Consider the following 22,382-nt stretch of genomic DNA (forward strand, 5'->3'; position numbering starts at 1 on the left):
TGAAATCACATCATCAGAATCTATATCGGTCCGTGCTATACGGGATCATTGGACCGCCACTACACCATTGAAGTTGGTTAGGGAAGGACTATGGTTAAGGTTAGGATAATTCATCCTTTGTGATTAAGGTTAGGGTTTAGGATAGGGATGTCCCAAAGATCCCGGATAGCACTGACCAATCTGTATATCTCATACTGTATATCGCAAGATGGCTTGTTGGTGTTGCAATGCATCCAATCATAGACTTATCTTCAGTATAACATTACTATTTGTGATAAGCTTATCGTAGTAACCAATGATGTATATAAACACATTGATCGTAACGTTACTGTAGGTGTTACAATGTATCCAAACGTGGACATTCCTCATTGTCACGTTAACTGCTGATGTTAAAAAAATGCCGTTGTCGGCAGGATTCGAACCTGCGCGGGAAGATCCCAATGGATTTCTAGTCCATCGCCTTAACCACTCGGCCACGACAACTTCATACTAGAGCCAATGAAAAATTACAATCAAGTAAATGACATTACGATACATATAATTAAGGGGATATTACATTACATTAGAACACTTTTGATGAGAACTTCTTACGTGTGATCATATAAATTATAGTAATCTTTAGATGAATTTGTTATAAGGTTGTCGTGGCCGAGTGGTTAAGGCGATGGACTAGAAATCCATTGGGATCTTCCCGCGCAGGTTCGAATCCTGCCGACAACGTGTCTCTTTTTTTGTAGATTGTTGCTTAAATCAGATCTCATATAAAGCCCAGTACTCTGTCCAGTCTTGTGGTCTAGTCATAATTTAGTTCAATTACAGTTCGTTCTTACAGGAAAAGGCAGCATACAGTTCGTTCTTACAGGAAAAGGGAGCATTTACTAATTCATCTCGAATTATTCTCGGAAAGGACATGTAAGGACGCAAAAACGATATCCTATTATGGTAGTGAAGCACTTTTACAAAATGTATTTGTAACGTTATTTTTTTAAAGAAGCTTTGAAAACTTTGCAATATGCATACTCTTATATCTAATAAATTGAAAACGGGGAAAATATTAACATTATTATAGCGCTGTGCAGTGGTCGAACCGAATGGTTGCATGAGGAAAACAATTATTTTCAGATGTCGATAGATGCCAGGAGGTGGCGATAATGCACCATGCATACCAGAATACAAGTTTGTCTCAGCAGGAAGGGATTGCATACTGTCATGCAAGGATGATCATCTTTACCAGACCTTTTAGTTGCTTTAGTCTGTATTTGATTTATTGTAGTGGATACACCAGATCAGTTTTCATATTGGCAACTATGTGTACATTACCCATTAAAAGCATTGTACAACGAACACCATGTTTTGTCATGCTTGATCTGACAGTCTGGATTGTAGTGAGACATTTTGACAGTGTGATGGCAGTAGTGTAAAGAACACCATTGAGATATCTCAGTCTGATAAGTAACAGGATGGTTGGAGTACAAAGAATCCAATGCTTGCATTTCACAGACTATTTGCATGAGGTTCAGTAAGCAGGTGAACATTTAAGGTCAGTTGTGTCTTCATTCCTATTTGAATATGATGACAGCATAAAGAACAGTAGCGGGAAGATCTGGAAAGTTTGGCCTTCGAAATACTGTTGTTTACCCTGAGCATCCAATCACTGTCCCTTTGCCTGCCAAACCCCTACATTGAAGATGCTCCAGCTCTGTCAAAAACACAGGCCCCACACGTATTTCCACAAAGTAAATAGGCCCCAGGAAGTATGTGACATGGGAAGTGCACTGGGTGTCAATGTTTCTAGATGTCTGACAGAGAATACAAATATGTATTTCTCTGCACACACACACCTCCGAATGGATAAACTCATGCACACACACATAGTACAAACAAGCACCAAGCTAAGCAGAGAGATAAACTGCACGTTGCATCTTAGCAAACAATTAATAATTTATGTTAACACTTAATCATGCAATAACACACCGTGAATTGCATCAAGATCTATAAAAAACATGACACATTTCCATCTTTTCAAAGCCAGCAAGGCCTTTAATGGAAAATTTGACAATTTATAATTTAATGGATCCTCAAATTGTGGGAGATCGAGACCCTGAGAGACGGTCTGACTAATTTTTGGAGAAGACGGCTTTGGTAAATGCCAATGAAGTTCCCTGGATATCTGGGACAACGTAATCAAATATGGCTGTTATATATTCATGCTGTTTACTTACATAATGTCTCTAGACTTCAGACCTGATGAGACTTCTTACAGTACATGACATCCTCTCAGACTACAATTAATTCCATGACAGGACTGAGAATGGAGAGCACTTAATGTTCCCAGTCCGCTGGTTTGTTAAGTGTCCCTCAGTGGAAAAGCAATTGCCTGTGACACAATGTGGTCAGAAAGTGGCCAGATTGGTTGGAAGTGTTTAAGGGCTAAAAATAACAGAACACAAAAGCAAACAGTCCACCAGACCGAGGGTAATGCAATGTGTACATTTTCACTGGGCAGCAAACCACTACGTACCAAGGACCCAAGGCTGTGCTTAAAGATGCCAAGTCATCAGCTTCCTCTTCAAATGAAGCTTGTTCATGGCACCCAGAGGGACATGAACTTGGCATTGTATGCAGGGGAGCCTGATGTGTCAATATAGGTATTTATTTGCGATTCCTGTCTGATTCATGGCCTAACACTGCATGTCCCTGTCCCTACATATTGTCAGATGCAAAGCCAGGTAATGGCAATTAATTTCTATACATTTTTAGACAGATGAATTTAGCCATCAAAAGGTTTGTTGAATCACAACAAAAAAACAGTCTGCAACAATCTATGGACCACACACCACATGGTTTCTCTTTTTTTAATAACTGCATTTTTATTAATTGAAAATAAAAATTAAAAATGCAAATTAAAAACGAGGCAAAATAACAACAGTATCATTAGGTAAGAGAAGGCAAGAGACACTTAAATAAGAAGAGTTCCATGTTGGGAAGGGCACAGGGAGGGAGAGCGATGTGGGGTTGATGGGACAGGTTGGATTATGTACATGGTTTCTCACTGCAGGATTGACGGGCCCCACAAAGGAAAGGGGCTCAAAGCAGCAGGTCGGAGACACTGAAACACCAGAGAGAAAGGCACTATCCAGAGAGAACAAAGAAACTAAACACACACAGAAAACAAACACACCAGAAATCAAATACTTAACATAAAAAGTGCTTGACACGCCACAGACAGAAAAACATTGGTAAAGCTGATCTCTACCTTTAGCATAAAAGACACTCAAATTTCTCAAACTGTTTATCACGCCATCATGTGATTATCCAACTCACCTTGTTATGCGAGTCTAACAAGGAGGGAGCTGTTCATGTATGCGTGTTTGAATATGTATGTACTATATGCATATTTTTCATACATCTCTATATAATTTTATATTGACACCATTACAAATTCAGCACTTCTCGGAAATCCCTTGCAGTTGTGTAGTTCAGTTCTCCGACCTTGCTTCCCTCATGTCAATGTCTATGGACTCAGCTACATTCACTGCCAAAGAGTAAAATGGCTGCAATAAATACATTGGCTTCAAAAGGTGGCTGGCCTTTTACAGGGCTCAACAGCTCATGCAGCATACATAGCTGTACTCGCTGGTCGGCGTTAGCTTCCTGACAGGATTGGTTTTGTTAAAAAGAACAGACTATTCTCTCGTTTATCAGACAAGGAAATAATTTCACGTTTTAAATATCATCATGCCATTTTATCATCTGAGAGCCCTCAAATAATCCAGGAAAAATTATACTGACAATTCAGCACATCCCAGAGCTACTAGGTCTTATCCAGACTAACATTTTTTTTTTTAAACATAATTTACAAATGGAAAAAACAATACAATTTGTGATGACTGGTATAACACATACAAATATATATAATATATATTCTTAAAAATGGATTCTCTCTATACTGTAGGTGATTTATTTATGTAGCCCAGGGCTGATGTACAATGCTCACGTGCCAATGATCCTGGACTTGGTAACTTGTTGCAGATAGCATCCATTTTTTTCTTATTTTTCAATCATTTAAAAAAATATTTGTACATGTATTTTTATTCAAAACAGCGTTAGGATTTATTGGTATTTCATTTAGGTGATTAAAACATGCGGCAAAAAGGAAAAGAAACTGCAGAATGTAAAGAAGTAGAGGAGAGGACAGAAGCAGCTGTGGGAGTCTAGGGATCGAATCATTCTCATTATCTTCACTTTCGGTGCACTATGCTTAGTTTCTCTGTATTCTTTCCTCAATGACAGTTCAGTTCTGACTGAAGCGTTCACTATGAAGGCGAACTTTCTCAGTGTTAAAAGTTGGCTTTGCTCAGCTGCCACCGACAAGGTGATGCCTTCGACAGAACTACTCCTCAATTTTTTCATTCCATGTTGCATTCTCCCTCTCTGCTCCTGATGTCTTCTTGATGGGTTGAGGGGGGGTATGGGGTGGTTGTTGATGTTTGTTTACATGTTCCGGTTGACAGGTGTGACGTAGTTGCGGGGGAACATGCCCGTCTGCCCGTGGCATCCTCCCTTCCACCAGTTAGGGTCAGAGTTGTCCAGGACCTGGATGAAGTCTCCGCGTCGGAAGCCCAGCTCGCCATCCTCCTGGGGGTCAAAGTCAAAGAGCGCCTGTACATATGTGGGATGCTGTGGGCAGGGAGAGAGAAAGAGAGCAAAACAAATCCATGAGTCCTAGACATGTTAACAAAGTCTGACAAAAGGACAAAGCCTCGGTTTTTCCCTGACTGTGTTTTCTGAATCAACCGTGACTCGTTGGTGAACTGAGCCAATGCCATGTCCAAAGGTTAGGCCGGCAGGATGAGGAATTGAGTCAGCAACTCTGGGGCCAATCTGTCTCCCTCAAAGCTATTATTTTACATTTACATTTTAGTCATTTAGCAGACGCTCATACATTTTCATACTGGCCTCCCGTGGGAAACGAACCCACAACCCTGGCGTTGCTAGCGCCATGCTCTACCAACTGAGCTACAGGGGATTTTACACTAATAACCTAGTTTGTCTCCTACAAAGCCACACTGGTAAACAGCCTGAAAAGAAGGTTAAGGGGGATGTGGTCTCACCTGGGGGACCTGCTCAATGTCGCGCAGGAAGATCTGCTGGTTGCGGGATACAGAGGTGGAGCGGTGGTAGTCCACCAGCTCGTTGAGCGAGTTGAACTTCACCACCCACAGGAAGTACTTTCCTGCCCCATCACGCAGGACTTTGAAGTGCTGGACGTCATTTCCAAACCTGAGGAGACGGGGGACAGAGGATGAGAACCATGGGTAGCTGGCCAGCAGCAGACAGTCAACAGACACAGAACTGCTAAAACAGGACAGAGAAAAGAAGAGATCCCAACAGCCAAAGGAAATACATGTGGACATGTTCTCTTAGCAACACGTTAGGAAGACAGACTGTCTCTATAACAGTGTGAACACAGGTCATGAACCCATGGATAGTTTGCGTCAATGTTGTGCAAGCTGGAAAGAAAGCGCTGAAATCCTGCTGTAAAATGACTGTCAGTGAGCTGGAGTTAATGTTAATAGACACATGGGGTAACCCCTTATCCACCAGGGGGCAGCACTGAAGACTGGGTAAAAAAGAAAGTGCTAGTGCAGTAGTTGTATTTAAACACAGGAAGAGAAAGAAGAGAAACATAGCAGATGTTTGTGTCTTTGCTATCCATTACATTGTACGGTGCAGAGCAGTCCCTCGCCCCAACATATGTAGAGCAGGGCTTATAAACCTTTTGTATGTGTGTGTTCACTTACTTGACAGAGAGGGAGAAGTCCCCTGGCGCGCTCTCACTCTCTCGGATGAGGAAGGCCCCGTCGTGCCTCTGTTTGTTCAACATCTCCTCTGCCTTGGCCCGGGGGATCTTCCCAAAGAACCACCTGGAGGGAGGGACAGCACCACACACAGGGTCAGGGGAGAGAACAGAGTCGGACCAGCATAAACCAAACAGATAGACATCTGCTCCCTCACGATCAGGGACGACACATGGTCATCTCTCATTGTTTACTTTCCTAAGAAATTATACTATATTTCAGATTAAGCCTCTGCCCCAGTCAACCGATTAATACTGCAGGTAGGAGAACCAGAACCGTGGGCGTTGTGTACAGTGGAGGCACAGGGGTAGAGGAGTGGGGATAGCGTGCTGTGCTGTGGGGTTGGAGCAGAGGCTCTCTCATTCCCAGCTCCCTGTAAGGTCTGTGACAGCAGCCCTGGTTGGGCCAAAGGCAGCTGTAGCAGCAGGGGGCTGAGAGAGAGTGAGCGAGAGAAAGAGCTCTCTCCGGTTAATTATTAACCAGAGCAGCCAGAGAAATGACATCTTAGCACCTTTGCATGAAAGTGAAAATCAATAATAAAATGACCAAGACCTAATCCTCTTTGCATTTGTGCCCTCGATCGGCCGGCCCCATCCAACTCTGATAAAGGTGCCGGCAGAGCAATTAATGCAAGTACGGAAAGAGCAGCCAGGCCATGTAGAGCCAGACTGGTTGCGTCTCTCACACACACAATGCACCTACCTGCTACACACAGTACAGTACAGATATAAATACCACTATGGAAGAGCAATCTAAAGCTATTTTGACTCAATTTAGCAGGCTCCCAAACATGTTATTACTTACACCACTTCTACTATAAGGATGATCCAAAAGGTCCATATTTCATGGTCTGGTCTGTGAATACATACCGGTAGATGAAATGCAGAAGCACATTAACATCTATTTTTCTAAACCCAGCATACCGTTACCAGGCCTAGCGTCGTTACCAGGCCTAGCGTCGTTACCAGGCCTAGCGTCGTTACCAGGCCTAGCGTCGTTACCAGGCCTAGCGTCGTTACCAGGCCTAGCGTCGTTACCAGGCCTAGCGTCGTTACCAGGCCTAGCGTCGGCTGAAGATACTGTACTGCATGTGGGTAGTTGCCGTATGGCCAAAACAAAAGTGAACAAATTATTTATTAAAACATTTAAGTAAAAAAACATAGTTGCAAAAAAGTATGTCTAAACAATTCAAAATGTGGCCACATTTGATTTTAAATGTGTATCCAATTTAATGAAACATTTCATGCATTAGTGCCTTGAATTTGTCCTCTGGTGTGACATCATAATTAATGCTAATATAAAGGTTTAATGATTCCCAAATAGACAAAATGATTTTTACTAATTATTAGTTACTTCTGTTTTTAAATCAGTAATCATACCCTGTTGAAAAACACATTTACTTGTATAATGATGATAACCAAGTGTCTCCCTATTACATTTTGAGTAAGATTCAGTCATTTGACAAAAACCTAGATAAAAAGCAATTACTTGACTTGTGTACTATGATAATGTTACCTGCTTCAACAATTATTTTACACTTTGTTCAAGACAACCCCTTTTAAAAATAAATTTTTTATTGGTGTAACCCCATAGTACATTATGTCCCACTGATGGACAATACACAACAGGCAGTCAAATTTTACGGTTAAAACGTAATTAATGACACTTTGAAGTTTCTGACCGCTCTACAATGCAACTTCTAAACATCAGTAGCGGATCCTCATTAAAGGATTTAAAATGTACTTATTCCAATTACAGGGCCTCGAAAGAGTCCTGTACTGTTATCTTTCATCACTAGCTCCCCGAGTCGGGAGTGGGTAATTGGCGCGCCTGCTGCCTTCCTTGGATGTGGTAGCCCTTTCTTAGGCTCCCTCCCCGGAATTTAACCCTGATTCCCCGTTACCCACGATCACCATGGTATATACAGAAAGTACCATCGAAAGTTTATAGGGCAGACATTCAAATTAGATGTCAGCGCCACGAATGGCACGCCACCGGTCGAGGTTATAGAGTCACAAAGAGCCTTAGAGTACGCGCATTGGTTTTGGGTCTGATAAATGCATGCATCCCCGAAGGTCAGCACTAGTTGGCATGCATTAGCTCTAGAATTGCCACAGTTATCCAAGTAACGTCGGAGCAATCAAAGGAACTGACTTAAATGAGCCATTCGCAGTTTCCACTGTACCGGCCGGTGTGTACTAAGCCTTGCATGGCTTAATCTTTGAGACAGGAATATGCTACTGGCAGGATCACTCCGGTAGGCCCCCACAAAATTGAGGTGTACCTGGCTGTGCAGCAAGGTGCAGGGGCACAGTTCTCCAGTGATGGAGGAGACCCAAACGCACCCAGTGGGAGGCCCCTCTCCTACTATCAGCCGAAGCCGTGGGAGCCGAGGCACCGCTTGAGAGGTGTTCTGTTGGAGGGTTTTTGGAGTATATCCCAAAATGGGGTTTGAGAAAACACAACGTGTCTCTGACACTGGTGGGTAATATATTGGAGGCAGGGTGAACAGTATCCAAAAGAGGCCCTGCTTATGCGGGCCTTCCCAGGGGTGGATCATGTGATGCCAATCGGTCAGGAGGAATTGGTGGGATAGACAAAGACAGATCAACGGAATAGATGGTCTTATGCAGAGAGTGATAACCAATAATGGGACTACCACAGCCAGTCCCCAATATCACTAGGGGCCATGTTAAAGAACCAGGCCTTCCCCAGGCGGCAGAGACAGACCCAGAGGCCACCGAAGCAATGGTCACCTGCAGGGATTGAGAACCAGGCGTGGAGAATGAATATGTAAATATTGCACTCAGAACCACTTAAAATGATCTAAATTGCAAAAGGATACTGTACAAATAGGCTAAGTGTACCACCAAAATCTATATTGAACAAAAATATAAAACGCAACATGTAAAGTGTTGGTCCTACGTTACCTGAGCTGAAATAAAAGATCCCAGAAATATTCCATACGCACAAAAAGCATATTTCTCTCAGATTTTGTGCACAAATTAGTTTATATCCCTGTTAGTGAGCATTTCTACTTTGCCAAGATAATCCATCCACCTGACAGGTGTCGCATATCAAGAAGCTGATTAAACAGCATTATCATCACACAGGTGCACCTTGTGCTGGGGGCAATAAAAGGCCACTCTAAAATGTGCAGTTTTGTCACGCAACACAATGCCACAGATGTTTCAAGTTTTGAGGGAGCTTGCATTTGGCATGCTGACTGCAGGAATGTCCAACAGGGCTGTTGCCAGATAATGTAATGTTAATTTCTCTACCATAAGCCGCCTCCAAAGTCATTTTAGAGAATTTGTCAGTACGGGGGTGGGGGCTGTTAGCCTAAATAACTTATTTAAATTGACTGATTTCCTTCTATGAACTGTAACTCAGTAAAATCTTTGAAATTGTTACATGTTGAGTTGATATTTTTGTTCAGTATGAGTTTAGACATTTCTAACATATACTGCTCACATTTTAGTAAGAAAAGTGGATATAAAATGAAAGATCTCTCTCATATGAAGTTTAATGACTTTACTTACATGTTTTAATAAGACAAAAATATTTGATAAAATATGTGAAAAGTCCGGACTGGGCTTAAATGGGTACCGAGTGTACCCTTTAAGCCCATTGGTGTTCCAAATAAGCCCACCTCTTAAATAATCCATTTTAATTGGATTATATTAATCTCCCCCAAAGTTATAAAAATAAACTGATCATTACTATTCATCATGAAAGTAGCACTCATAACAGGGGGATGTCCTATCCACAGAGATCAATGTGGACTTAGGCTTTGTTCTTGCCGACCAGTACACACCCCATTCAACTAATCAACTAATCATAGACTTCAATCAAGACATGATTAGTTGAATCATGTGTGTTATTGCTTGGTTAGAACACAAACCTGAACCCACACCTCTGTGGATAAAAGCCATGCAACAAAGACCATAACACACACTGATTCACATTTGATGTACTGAAATACGAAATTTCAGTACAAGATACAATCCTATATATCCCACCTAGCGCAGCAACACTGCCTGGCAGCGGAGCTGTGCGCACTGAGTGAAGCGCTGATAGATAGCTACATTTTTGGAGCCACTGCACACAGACATTAAGTCGGTCTAATTTACTTGAAAGTCTACAAAGTGAGACTTTGTCTCGTCTTTCTTGGCTATTATATATATATTTTTCAATGTTAGTTTGAGTCTGCTGCTTCAACTGATAGCAAACAGGCAACCTAATCAAATCCCAAATCTCTCACAGACACGTGACAGGACTTGAGTAGACCCGTTCCCACGGTAACCTACCGCCCTTTTAAAGGGCAACTGAACATTTTGTCTTATCTAATACTTTGGTTAAAAGACTCAGTTCACAAACATTTTATGAAATTGAGCAATATACCACATTACTTCTTACTAATACATTTGTTTTAGAAACATTACAAAGCATGGTTCATGCCTTATTTTGTGTTTTTTATATAATTATGGCGAAAAAAATATTTTATCTGATGGCTGGTACATTTTTTTCATCTACCTGCCACTGTGGCTGGTGGGACAAAAAGTAGGCCCTGATGGCAATGGCAGAAAAGTGCCAAAAATATTTCTGATATAGCTTACAAGCTGTTCAGACCATGTGCTCCAGTAATGTCTTCTGTACTTCCTCATTGCAAGAGAACCCTCCCCAGCACAATGGTGCCCAAATGCTGGCTCGTTGATTAATCATAGAATTGGGTCACACATTACATTACATTGCATTTTCATGGTCACCATGTGGACATTGCATTTGGGGACAACATGTAATCAATCAGAACTATTTGGAAATATAATGGACGGACTTGGGGACTACTGTTTTTTGAAATACACTGCTGTGTCATAAGTACAAGAGTAGGTGAAGGGAATTGTATTCATGTTTTCATTCATTAACAGACACCAGTCACACCATTGGACAATTACCACGTTTGGTTCAAAATGGTAATAAAATAAATGATATACTGCATGACATTATTAATGATCCAAGCTAAGAAAGAAAGATTTCAGTCATAGGATGTCACAATTTGAACCAATTAAATTAATATGCGTTTGCCACTATGGATAAAAAAAAGGTCAGTCACGTCAACTACCCATGTACTGTACCCAAAATAAGGCAGGCTGGTTGTTCTAGTCCCGTGTAGCTCAGTTGGTAGAGCATGGCGTTTGCAACGCCAGGGTTGTGGTTAGTTTCCCAAGGGGGCCAGTATGAAAATTAAATAAATAAAAAAACATTGTATGCACTCACTAACTGTAAGTCGCTCTGGATAAGAGCGTCTGCTAAAATGACTAAAATGTAAAAAAAATTGTGTGTGTGTGTGTGTGTGTGAGAGAGAGTCTGCTGCTGCCACTCCATCACAGCCAGTCTATAAAGTGACAAAAGGGCAAACTCCTGCCCCACTACAACTGCCATGTGATCAGATCACTACTGTCCCTTACACTTAGGCTACACCAAACTATATGGGGGCAGGACTAACAGCTGACCCACAGTCAGTCAGTGCAAGAGGAGAGTGTAGCTACTGACATTGGATTGATTTAGGTTAAATAGCATTTCTCTTTCAGGTGTTCAAAGCACTTAAATAGGCAATCAATTGAGAACACCACAGACTGTCTTGTATTCATTACACAGTATCTATTCACTCTTTTTTTATGATGATGGCATTAGCTGTGATGTCACAGCACGGTGTATTACTTGACAAGGGCAACTAAGACCTGTACACAGCATCACAGCCCAGCCCTGCTAAATGGCACGCTTTGATGTGGCTATGAGTAGCAGCCCGGACAATTAAAACCAAGCCTCTGATGAGGCAGTGGTGCTGAGGGGTAAATTCACCTCACAGAGACGGGTGACTCCACTCAGACTTCCATTAAACAGACAGACTGAGGACAGGGACCAGACCAGAGATAACTGTTGTTTCTGCTGGCGTCTCTTCCTCATGATCACAGCCAATTATTTTACTCACAACTCACACTCTGCCCACACCAGCTGACCTGAGCTCTGCGTTCTCTCTGCTCATTAACACATGGACTATGGATCAGCCATTTCTCACTATCCAAGTCCTGGCACCAGTTGCTAACGGCTTATACCTGCACTATATAGGCCAGAGTAGGGGTGGGAGGGGGTGGGGCAATCCACTGTACACAGACAGACAAAGCCTAGTCATGGCGTAGCTTTCTTTGGACAGAGACAGCCAGACCCAGCCCCCTCCATACTCCAAAATCCCATCTGATAAAATCCCAGTGATTATGAAATAAGGGTCAATATTCAATTAAGTCTAAGAGGCCCTGAGCGCACTAATACAGAGAGAGCTAATCTAGCACTGTGTGCTCCAGAGGTAATATCCTCTAAGAATCCTCACACAGTGCTTCAATGAACACACAGGGAGAAGATTCTACTGCGGTGGCACTGGCCACTTCAGCACAGTACTAGGAGTTGACGGGCCTGTTCTGCTGAATTCAGACAGTTGTTTCATAGTGCCAAATCAATGTGATACACTGAAGCTGTGGCCCAGCGTGACATGGCAGTCATGATGAGTCCTGTTTGCCTATATCACAGCAACAATAAGCTGGAGAGATGAGTCCTCCTGAGTCATATTAGGAGTCTGGGTCAGGTGGTTCATACTTACGGATGTGCTTTCATCTCTATATAGTTCTTGGGGATGAAGCCGTCTTTCCCGTTCAATTCTGCTTTGTACCAGTTCTGGTCACACTCTTCATTTAATACCTAGAGAAGGGGAATAGAGAGAGGTTAACAATATATCATATCTAGTAAACAGAGTCCTTCTCTGGTCACTGAGAAGGGGGGCTGAAAGAGTTTTGTATCCACTAATGGTGCACAGCCATAAACTACAGATTGAGATATTTTTTTCAGTTGTGAGTACACTCATTTACCAAGCGAGCACGCCTCCATGAAGTCAGTCCAGCTGTGGAGCACTCTTGTCTGAGGGACATACAGTGGTTTGCAGGTATGGGGGGCACTGGTGCATGAGTGTGTCTAAGTTTGCTTGTGTATGGCTATATTGCTGAGAGACATGCACCTGTACACTGGTGCAGTTAGTCATGTAAAGCCTCTGGCTTGTGTACCCATAGTCAGATGAAAGAAACTGTCTTCAATTCTCCCCGGGGTTCTGACTCACAGTAGTGTATTGACACGTCCCACTCAAACAGAAAGACATTCCCACCTCCATCTGGCCTGATCGAACGCGCCAATATCAGACCTTCTGGCTTCAGTACACCCTTTCCATTTGAGAAGAAATAGGAGTCATACTAGATATAGTGTAGAATACACTGGTATTTCAATGTGATATGCTGACCACAGGCTTCAGTGTTGGGACACAACTCATGGCCTCTGCTATGTGTTCAAGGGAGGAACTAGGCCTAAACATTTTTGACAGCAAAAAAGTGTTGGAGGAAATGGTGTGTGCAACATCCTTCCTTTGTAGACAGACAGACAGAGAGACAGAGAGAGCGAGAGAGCGAGAGAGAGGTGGGTGTGCCACCACAGTCACACAAGAGGGATCTTAAAGCCTGCAACATGTAACTTTTTGGCCATCATGACCAAATTCACATAGCAATTTGTGTAATAGATCTGTCATTCTCATTGAAAGCAATTCTAAGACGCAGTAGATGTTCTACAGTGGGAAAAAAAAGTATTTAGTCAGCCACCAATTGTGCAAGTTCTCCCACTTAAAAAGATGAGAGAGGCCTGTACTTTTCATCATAGGTACACGTCAACTATGACAGACAAATTTAGATTTTTTCTCTCCAGAAAATCACATTGTAGGATTTTTTATTAATTTATTTGCAAATTATGGTGGAAAATAAGTACTCCTTTTGTCTGTCATAGTTGACGTGTACCTATGATGAAAATTACAGGCCTCTCCCTCTTTTTAAGTGGGAGAACTTGCACAAGGTGGCTGACTAAATACTTTTTTCCCCACTGTGTGTGCTACTTCTATGCGTAGAAGTATTTTCGTTTTTTGCGGCTTTTACTTTTCGGTTTTGTAGACCGGCTTTTGGTTATGAAAATATATTTCACAGCGGTTTAGATGGTACAATGATTATCTACACTATACTTGCTTGTTTTGTCACATAAACTGAAATTAGGCAAACTATAAAATTTTAGCAACCAGGAAAAGCTGGGAGCAATTTCTGCATAGTGCATCCATCTTTAAACCTAACTTGAGGGGCCTCCCGAGTGGTGCAGTGGTCTAAGGCACTGCATCGCAGTGCAAGCTTATGCCACTAGAGATCCTGGTTCGAGTCCAGGCTCTGTCGCAGCCGGCGCGACCGGGAGACCCATGGGGCGACGCACAATTGGCCCAGTGTCGTTCAGGGTAGGTGAGGGTTTGGCCGGCAGGGATGTTCGTGTTCCATCGCGCACTAGCAACTCCTGTGGCGGGCCGGGCGCAGTGCACGCTGACTCGGTCGCCAGGTGTACGGTGTTTCCTCCGAAGCACTTTGGAGCGGCTGGCTTCCAGGTTAAGCGGGCACCGTGTCAAGAAGCAGTGCGGCTCGGTTGGGTTTCGGAGGACGCATGACTCTCGACGCCGCCTCCCGTGTCCGTACGGGAGTTGCAGCGATGGGACAAGACTGTAAATACCAATTGGATACCACGAAAAAAGGGGGTAAAATACCAACCAAAAAGAATCACCTGAAATACCCAAGGGGCGGTTGCATTGCGTGCTGAATCCAACTTGATTTACATAGATGGCTGATGGGGTAGGGCAGTGATGATAAACTGAGTAACTCAACTAAAGCACCTGAATCCTGAGCAGATTGTGGTTTAGTGTTCAGTGTCTGCGGGTTCACATAACTTGGTCACACAGACCACATCAGAGTGTGTGAATTGGCCTGGAGGACCTGTGAGAATCGGGGCTACAGATAGACTACAGCCTTCAGTCACTCAGCACCTCAACCACATCCAGCAACAAGATGGCTTCTTAAGCCCCCCTCAAACACAATACAGGCTCTGATCCATAGACATACAGTCATTTACACAGTAGGCGTGTAGTTACCCTAGAGGGGAAGGCAGACTGGTACAGTGCAGTTTAGTTGGAAGGCTGTGTTGTATTGTGAGTAGTGCAGCAATACGTTGGGCTTTGACCATCTATGCATTACACAGCGGTTGGGAAACATCTCCATAATGCATACACAACAACAGAAATGCAGCTAGACATGTGGTCTTTCTATCAGGTATCATTTTACATTGTTCACAAAAGAAAAGCTGCAGCTAGGGTAGAGAGGAAGGACCTACTCATATCACAACATCTAAACATAATCTACAGACATGCTTGAACTGCCAGTGTATTTTAATCCCCGCCCTATCCAGTAAGAAATCATCCAACGCTGAGTCAAGTTTTTCGGAAGAGCTCAGTCTCATTCTACTTCGGTGTGTAGTGTTGATCTGAAGCCCACGCAAGTAACCAGTCCCCCGGTGGTAAAAAACACTATGGCTTAGTCGAAAGAGGCAAGCAGGAGAACAACACATGAAACAGGGGTCATGTAAGATTATGTGAATGCATCCCAGGCCATCAGTGTCATTAGTACAGTGTCAATGGCAAGATTGACATTAGGCCTATCCACTCTCCTACTTCTCAAAGCCCCAATGATGGGGTCTGTTAATTCCCCCAGCTGTTCACTGGCCTCAGTGCTCTCTGACCCTCTCTGATCTATCTGCTCCAGCGAGCCTGCAGCACGCCAGCTGTCACTGTGGAACCAAAGCCACTACGGCACAAGAGACAAAATTACAGAGGCGGGAAGGAGGGAGGAGTCCATGCCTGTGGCACTATGATAATGTGAGTATGTGAATAGGTGTGAGGAGCACAGGGGGGAGACGGGCACAGTGATGGGAGAGTATGCCTGTGGCAGTGTGTTTCTCTCTCTCTCGGTGTGTGTGTGTGTGTGTGCGTTTCTCGCTCTGTGTGTGTGTGTGTGGTCTTACAATTGGTAGGGCAGTGACTGATTGCACATGTGTAGACGTGGCGGACATGCAGTCGAACTCTGAACTCCAGGTGATCCCACTTTCTCTACATCTTATTACAAACACGCACACACTCCACCTTAGTCTCATAACCAACACAGTTAGCACCTTAGCTAGGTACCTCAAACATAAAAGCTCACAGACACTCCCTCATGCTCTCTTGCCGATATTAACACAGGCCTGAAATGTTGTGATTTTAGGGGTAAGGCCATTTGCCCAATCTGCCAGGGCACCAAGGCCATTAACCAGAATAGCCAATTAAATTGATTTGAAAACTGAAAAAAAGCTATTCTCTTAAGAAAAGTGTATGTAAATGTAAATAAATAATTACCCTACATGTCAAAGTGTAGGTAATAGCCTATGCGTATATACAGCTGTGGAAAAAATTAAGAGACCACTGCACATTTTTCTTAAATCAGCATCTCTACATGTATGACAGCCATTCCAGTCCAGTGTCTGTTGAATTCCAACACAGGCACACCTCATTCTACTGAATTAGGTACTGATTAGGTGATCACATGAACCAAATCTTATTTAACGAAGAAAAGTATAAAAACCACTGCAGTGGTCATCACTATCCTCTTGCAATAGGACCAGCTGGATGGCAAAAACAGTGCTAATAGTACCTCAAAAGTAATATTAATCAAAAAATAACTATTGACCATGCCAAAAGAGTTGAAAAGGAAAGTTTTGAGTGAGGAAAAGAAGGGTTCAATTCTGGCTTTACTGGCAGAGGGATACAGAGCGTCAGGTTGCTTCCATCCTTAAAATTTCAAAGACGGCGGTTCACTAAGAACAAGGTCAAGCAGCAGACATTGGGGACAACAAAGCTACAGACCGGCAGAGGGCGAAACGACTCTACTGGCCGGGATGACCGCCAACTCATTCAAATGTCACTCAACAACCGGTAGGATGACATCAAGTGACCTACAAAAAGAATGGCAAACGGCAGCTGGGGTGAAGTGCACGGCGAGACGGTTTGAAACAGGCTCCTAGGGGCAGGGCTGAAGTCGTGCAAAGCTAGAAAAAAGCCCTTAATGAGAAGCAAAGAAGAGCCAGGCTGAGGTTTGCAAAACACCATAAGGATTGGACAGTAGAGGAATGGAGTAAGGTCATCTTCTTTGATGAGTCCAATTTTCAGCTTTGCCCAACACCTGGTCGTCTAATGGTTAGACAGAGACCTGGAGAGGCCTACAAGCCACAGTGTCTCGCACCCACTGTGAAATTTGGTGGAGGATCGGTGATGATCTGTGGGTGCTTCAGCAAGGCTGGAATCGGGCAGATTTGTCTTTGTGAAGGACGCATGAATCAAGCCACGTACAAGGTTGTCCTGGAAGAAAACTTGCTTCCTTTTGCTCTGACATTGTTCCCCAACTCTGAGGATTGGTTTTTCCAGCAGGACAATGCGCCATGCCACACAGCCAGTTCAATCAAGGTGTGGATGGAGGACCACCAGATCAAGACCCTGTCATGGCCAGTTTTGACCAGTTGTCATTTTCTGCAAATAAATGCTCTGAATGACAATATTTTTATTTGGAATTTGGGAAGAATGTTGTCATTAGTTTATAGAATAAAACAAAAATGTTATTTCTACCCAAACACATACCTATAAATAGTAAAACCAGAGAAACTGATAATTTTGCAGTGGTCTCTTACTTTTTTCCAGAGCTGTATTAGGCTAAACACCAGTAATGTTTGACAAATATAATATAGGATCATTATTCATATCTAAAGGCTTGATACTGTTGACATACACTATATATACACAAAAGTATGTGGACACCTCTTCAAATTAGTGGATTTGCCTATTACAGCCACAACTGTTGCTGACAGGTGTATAAAATCGAGCACACAGCCATGCAATCTCCATAGACAAACATTGGCCTTACCGAAGAGTTCAGTGACTTTCAATGTGGCACCGTCATAGGATGCCACCTTTCCAACAATCAGTACGTCAACATTCTGCCCTGCTAGAGCTGCCCGGTCAACTGTAAGTGTTGTTATTGTGGCATGGAAACTTCTAGGAGCGACAACGGCTCAGCCGCAAAGTGGTAGGCCACACAAGCTCACGATCGGAACCGCCAAGTGCTGAAGCACGTAAAGATTGTCTGTCCTCAGTTGTAACATTCACTACCGAGTTCCAAACTGCCTCTGGAAGCAAAGTCAGCACAAGAACTGTTCGTCGGGAGCTTCATGAAATGGGTTTCCATGGCAGAGCAGCCACAGACAAGCCTAAGATCACCATGCTCAATGACAAGTGTCGGCTGGAGTGGTGTAAAGGTTGGACTCTGGAGCAGTGGAAACATCGGTCTCTGGAGTGATGAATCACACTTCACCATCTGGCAGTCCGACGGACAAATCTGCGTTAGCGGATGCCAGGAGAACGCTACCTGCCCCAATGCATAGTGCGAACTGTAAAGTTTGGTGGAGGAGGAATAATGGTCTGAGGCTGTTTTTCATGGTTTGGGCTAGGCCCCTTACTTCCAGTGAAGGGAAATCTTAACGCTACAGGATACAATTACATTCTAGACGATTCTGTGCTTCCAACTTTGTGGCAACAGTTTGGGGAAGGCCCTTTCTTGTTTCCAGCATGACAATGCCCCAGTGCACAAAACGAGGTCCATACAGAAATGGTTTGTCGAGATCTGTGTGGAAGAATTTGACGGGCCTGCACAGAGCCCTGACCTCAACCCCATCGAACACCTTTAGGATGAACTGGAACGCCAACTGCGAGCCAGGCCCTAATCGCCCAACATCAGTGCCCGACCTCACTAATACTCTTGTGGCTGAATGGAAGCAAGTCCCAGCAGCAATGTTCCAACATCTAGAGGAAAGCCTTCCCAGAAGAGTGGAGGCTGTTATAGCAGCAAAGGGGGGACCAACTCTATATTAATGCCCATGATTTTGTAATAGATGTTCATGTAGTGTACTTGAGGCACTGTTCGTTCAGATAGGAGAGAAAATGACAGTGCCTGTTGCGCACCGCAACATCACCAACCTTGCAATCTGAGCGGAGGCAGTCAACATTTTGAAACTATTTAACCATAAACGTAAACGTTTAAACCCTTGACGTTTTTCATTTTATGAGGCATGTCTGACCATAGGAATGTTAAGGGATTCTTTTATAAACACTTCCTCATATGCCATTGAAACCAGTATTTATCTCAGGTTCAACTTTATTTCGCTGTCCAGCAGGCAAATACACAATCCTAGTCATATTAACAACCCATGCTTGTTGTTGCGTCTTTAGATCTTCCCTCTTTCTACATTTCTGAAGGCTATTTTCATCTCTGTAATATGAAACCGCTCGCATTTGCGTCTTCCCACTAATTGCATTTTTGAACATTCGCACTTATAGCCTACTGCCGTGTGGGCATTGCTGCGCTTATAATGTGAAGAAATAGCCTCATAGTTTAGCAACATTTTAAGCTAAACGTTCTGATCTGTTGCATCAGCCTCATTGCTTTTAAAAGGTTTTTTGATGTACAGTGGTTGTATTAATTTAGGATCTATCATCCCACAACTGTCCCAAAGTCTGTTTGGAATATTTATTTCTCTCATAGAAGGACAAGCTGACCAATAAAATAGGTAAACTTTTGTACTATGGGGGATAGTAGATTGACATAGGCTAGTGCTTTTGCTGTTCGTTACTCATCTTGTTGGCTATCGAAACGTAAAAATCGGGACAGTTCTAACATCTTCAATATGCGCCTCGAAATCAATAAGGGACGCACGGCGTTGCAACCACAATGTATATTTTTTACTGCTCTAGGGATATAATTATTGTTTGGATAACCTTATTTACTATATATATTTTTTCACTCTTTTATGCAATGCGCACTGCAGAGAACACCGGAAGAAGAATTATCACAGTGAATTATTGTAATGTTTGTTTATGTGTCAATTAATCCCATAAGGGATGGGTTGCCAACTGACAATTTGACACAAAAAATCATTTCATTCATTGTAGCCTACTTCGGAGCTTTGAAACCTGTGAGAAGGACCAGATCACGTGTCGGGCATTGGCTAATAAGAATTTAGATATCTGAGAGAGCTATGTGAGTAAGAGGTGCTTCGGAGCACAGTGATTGGCAGCCGGGAGAAGGGAATTATAATTATATTCCTTCAGCCTTACGCTGGGCATCATTCACAAGTGATAATATATAATTCACAAGTGATAGGCTAATATTGTCACCCATCAGACTATTCTTGATTTAATCTTGTCTTTACATATACTAAATAATATGTGTGAAATTTGTTTGGATTTAGAATGGACCATTATCACGCACCTGTCTCGAAACAGGGGCAGGGGAAAAAAATTACATGTCATCTATGCACCTAAATAGCGAATGGAGGACGCTTTTCCTGTGGTTCATTTCATGCCAGCCAGGTAAGCTATACTCCTGTTGTAAAGATAAGCAATGTGCTTAATATTAGGAAAGTTGAGAAATAAATATAGTAAGCCTAGCATATAGAACGCTGATGGGATCCTCCTCTTTTTAATAGAGGCCATCACTCTGTTTTCTCACGCAATTGCATAGCCTATAGAAATTGCATAGCCTATAGAAATGTTGCGCAACATGAGCTCATGGGCTCTCATGAAGTGTTTGATTAAATTATCAATTACATTTGCATCGATGTCAGAGTGATTAGAGGGACAAGAGTGCTGAGTACCAGGCAGTTAGCAAGTTTGGTAGGCTACTAATGACCATCAGCAGCAGAGCTTGGAGAAGCTCTAATTACCGCGACTAAACAGTCACGTGGAATTTACATTTAAGTCATTTAGCAGACGTCTATCCAGAGCGACTTAAAGTTAGTGAGTGCATACATTATTTTTTTATTTTCATACTGGCCCCGTGGGAATTTGACTGCATTCATGACTCCTACATCTCCTTGTCTGTTCCATCATCCCACTCCAACTCTGGCTCCAAAACATGAACACTCTGCTGCTACTGACTGGAATAAAACTCCAACAGGACTTAAAAACTCAACCAATTAATCTCCATCCCCAGTTTCATTAACAGGTTACATGAGCTGGTTATCCACCCTGGGCCTGCTTTTAGAGTCAATAGCTACTAGTTGTGTCCCCTGTGTTTTACTGATGTGTTGTAAAGATGTACACTGCTCAAAAAAATAAAGGGAACACTTAAACAACACATCCTAGATCTGAATGAATTAAATAATCTTATTAAATACTTTTTTCTTTACATAGTTGAATGTGCTGACAACACAATCACACAAAAATTATCAATGGAAATCAAATGTATCAACCCATGGGAGGTCTGGATTTGGAGTCACCCTCAAAATTAAAGTGGAAAACCACACTACAGGCTGATCCAACTTTGATGTAATGTCCTTAAAACAAGTCAAAATGATGCTCAGTAGTGTGTGTGGCCTCCACGTGCCTGTATAACCTCCCTACAACGCCTGGGCATGCTCCTGATGAGGTGGCGGATGGTCTCCTTAGGGATCTCCTCCCAGACCTGGACTAAAGCATCCGCCAACTCCTGGACAGTCTGTGGTGCAACGTGGCGTTGGTGGATGGAGCGAGACATGATGTCCCAGATGTGCTCAATTGGATTCAGGTCTGTGGAATGGGCGAGCCAGTCCATAGTATTAATGCCTTCTTCTTGCAGGAACTGCTGACACACTCCAGCCACATGAGGTCTAGAATTGTCTTGCACTAGGAGGAACCCAGGGCCAACCGCACTTTCAGCATATGGTCTCACAAGGGGTCTGAGGATCTCATCCTCGGTACCTAATGGCAGTCAGTGTGGCTACCTCTGGCGAGCACATGGAGGGCTGTGCGGCCCCAAAGAAATGCCACCCCACACCATGACTGACCCACCGCCAAACCGGTCATGCTGGAGGATGTTGCAGGCAGCAGAACGTTCTCCACGGCGTCTCAGACTCTGTCACGTGCTCAGTGTGAACCTACTTTCATCGGTGAAGAGCACAGGGCGCCAGTGGCGAATTTGCCAATCTTGGTGTTCTCTGGCAAATGCCAAATGTCCTGCACGGGTTGGGCTGTAAGCACAACCCCCCACCTGTGGATGTCGGGCCCTCATACCACCCCCTCATGGAGTCTGTTTCTGACCGTTTGAGCAGACACATGCACATTTGTGGCCTGCTGGAGGTCATTTTGCAGGGCTCTGGCAGTGCTCCTCCTGCTCCTCCTTGCACAAAGGCGGAGGTATCAGTCCTGCTGCTGGGTTGTTGCCCTCCTACGGCCTCCTCCACGTCTCCTGATGTACTGGCGTCTCCTGGAGCGCCTCCATGCTCTGGACACTATGCTGACAGACACAGCATACCTTCTTGCCACAGCTCTCATTGATGTGCCATCCTGGATGGAGCTGCACTACCTGAGCCACTTGTGTGGGTTGTAGACTCCGTCTCATGCTACCACTAGAGTGAAAGCACCGCCAGCATTCAAATGTGACCAAAACATCAACCAGGAAGCATAGGAACTGAGAAGTGGTCTGTGGTCACCACCTGAAGAACCACTTCTTT

At 43.4% G+C, this 22,382-nt stretch overlaps 1 protein-coding gene and 3 non-coding genes across 4 annotated transcripts; 1 reads left to right on the plus strand and 3 right to left on the minus strand.

The window, feature by feature from the left end:
• Positions 1-401: 401 nt before the first annotated feature.
• trnas-aga lies at positions 402-483 on the minus strand. Its single transcript has one exon. It is a non-coding gene; the product is annotated as a tRNA-Ser (tRNA).
• Positions 484-638: 155 nt separating this feature from the next.
• Positions 639-720, plus strand: trnas-aga. The gene has a single exon. It is a non-coding gene; the product is annotated as a tRNA-Ser (tRNA).
• Positions 721-3,263: 2,543 nt separating this feature from the next.
• LOC123491201 (growth factor receptor-bound protein 2-like) lies at positions 3,264-12,638 on the minus strand. The gene is made up of 4 exons (XM_045221146.1): positions 12,517-12,638; positions 5,805-5,927; positions 5,115-5,283; positions 3,264-4,680 (listed from the first exon to the last, which is right to left on the minus strand). Exons 1-4 carry the CDS (start codon positions 12,528-12,530, stop codon positions 4,495-4,497), a joined length of 492 nt encoding a protein of 163 aa, XP_045077081.1. The 5' UTR covers positions 12,531-12,638; the 3' UTR covers positions 3,264-4,494.
• Positions 4,955-5,029, minus strand: trnaa-agc. Its single transcript has one exon. It is a non-coding gene; the product is annotated as a tRNA-Ala (tRNA).
• Positions 12,639-22,382: the final 9,744 nt, after the last annotated feature.

Source organism: Coregonus clupeaformis, chromosome 7, assembly GCF_020615455.1.
Source record: "Coregonus clupeaformis isolate EN_2021a chromosome 7, ASM2061545v1, whole genome shotgun sequence".
NCBI lineage: Eukaryota > Metazoa > Chordata > Actinopteri > Salmoniformes > Salmonidae > Coregonus > Coregonus clupeaformis.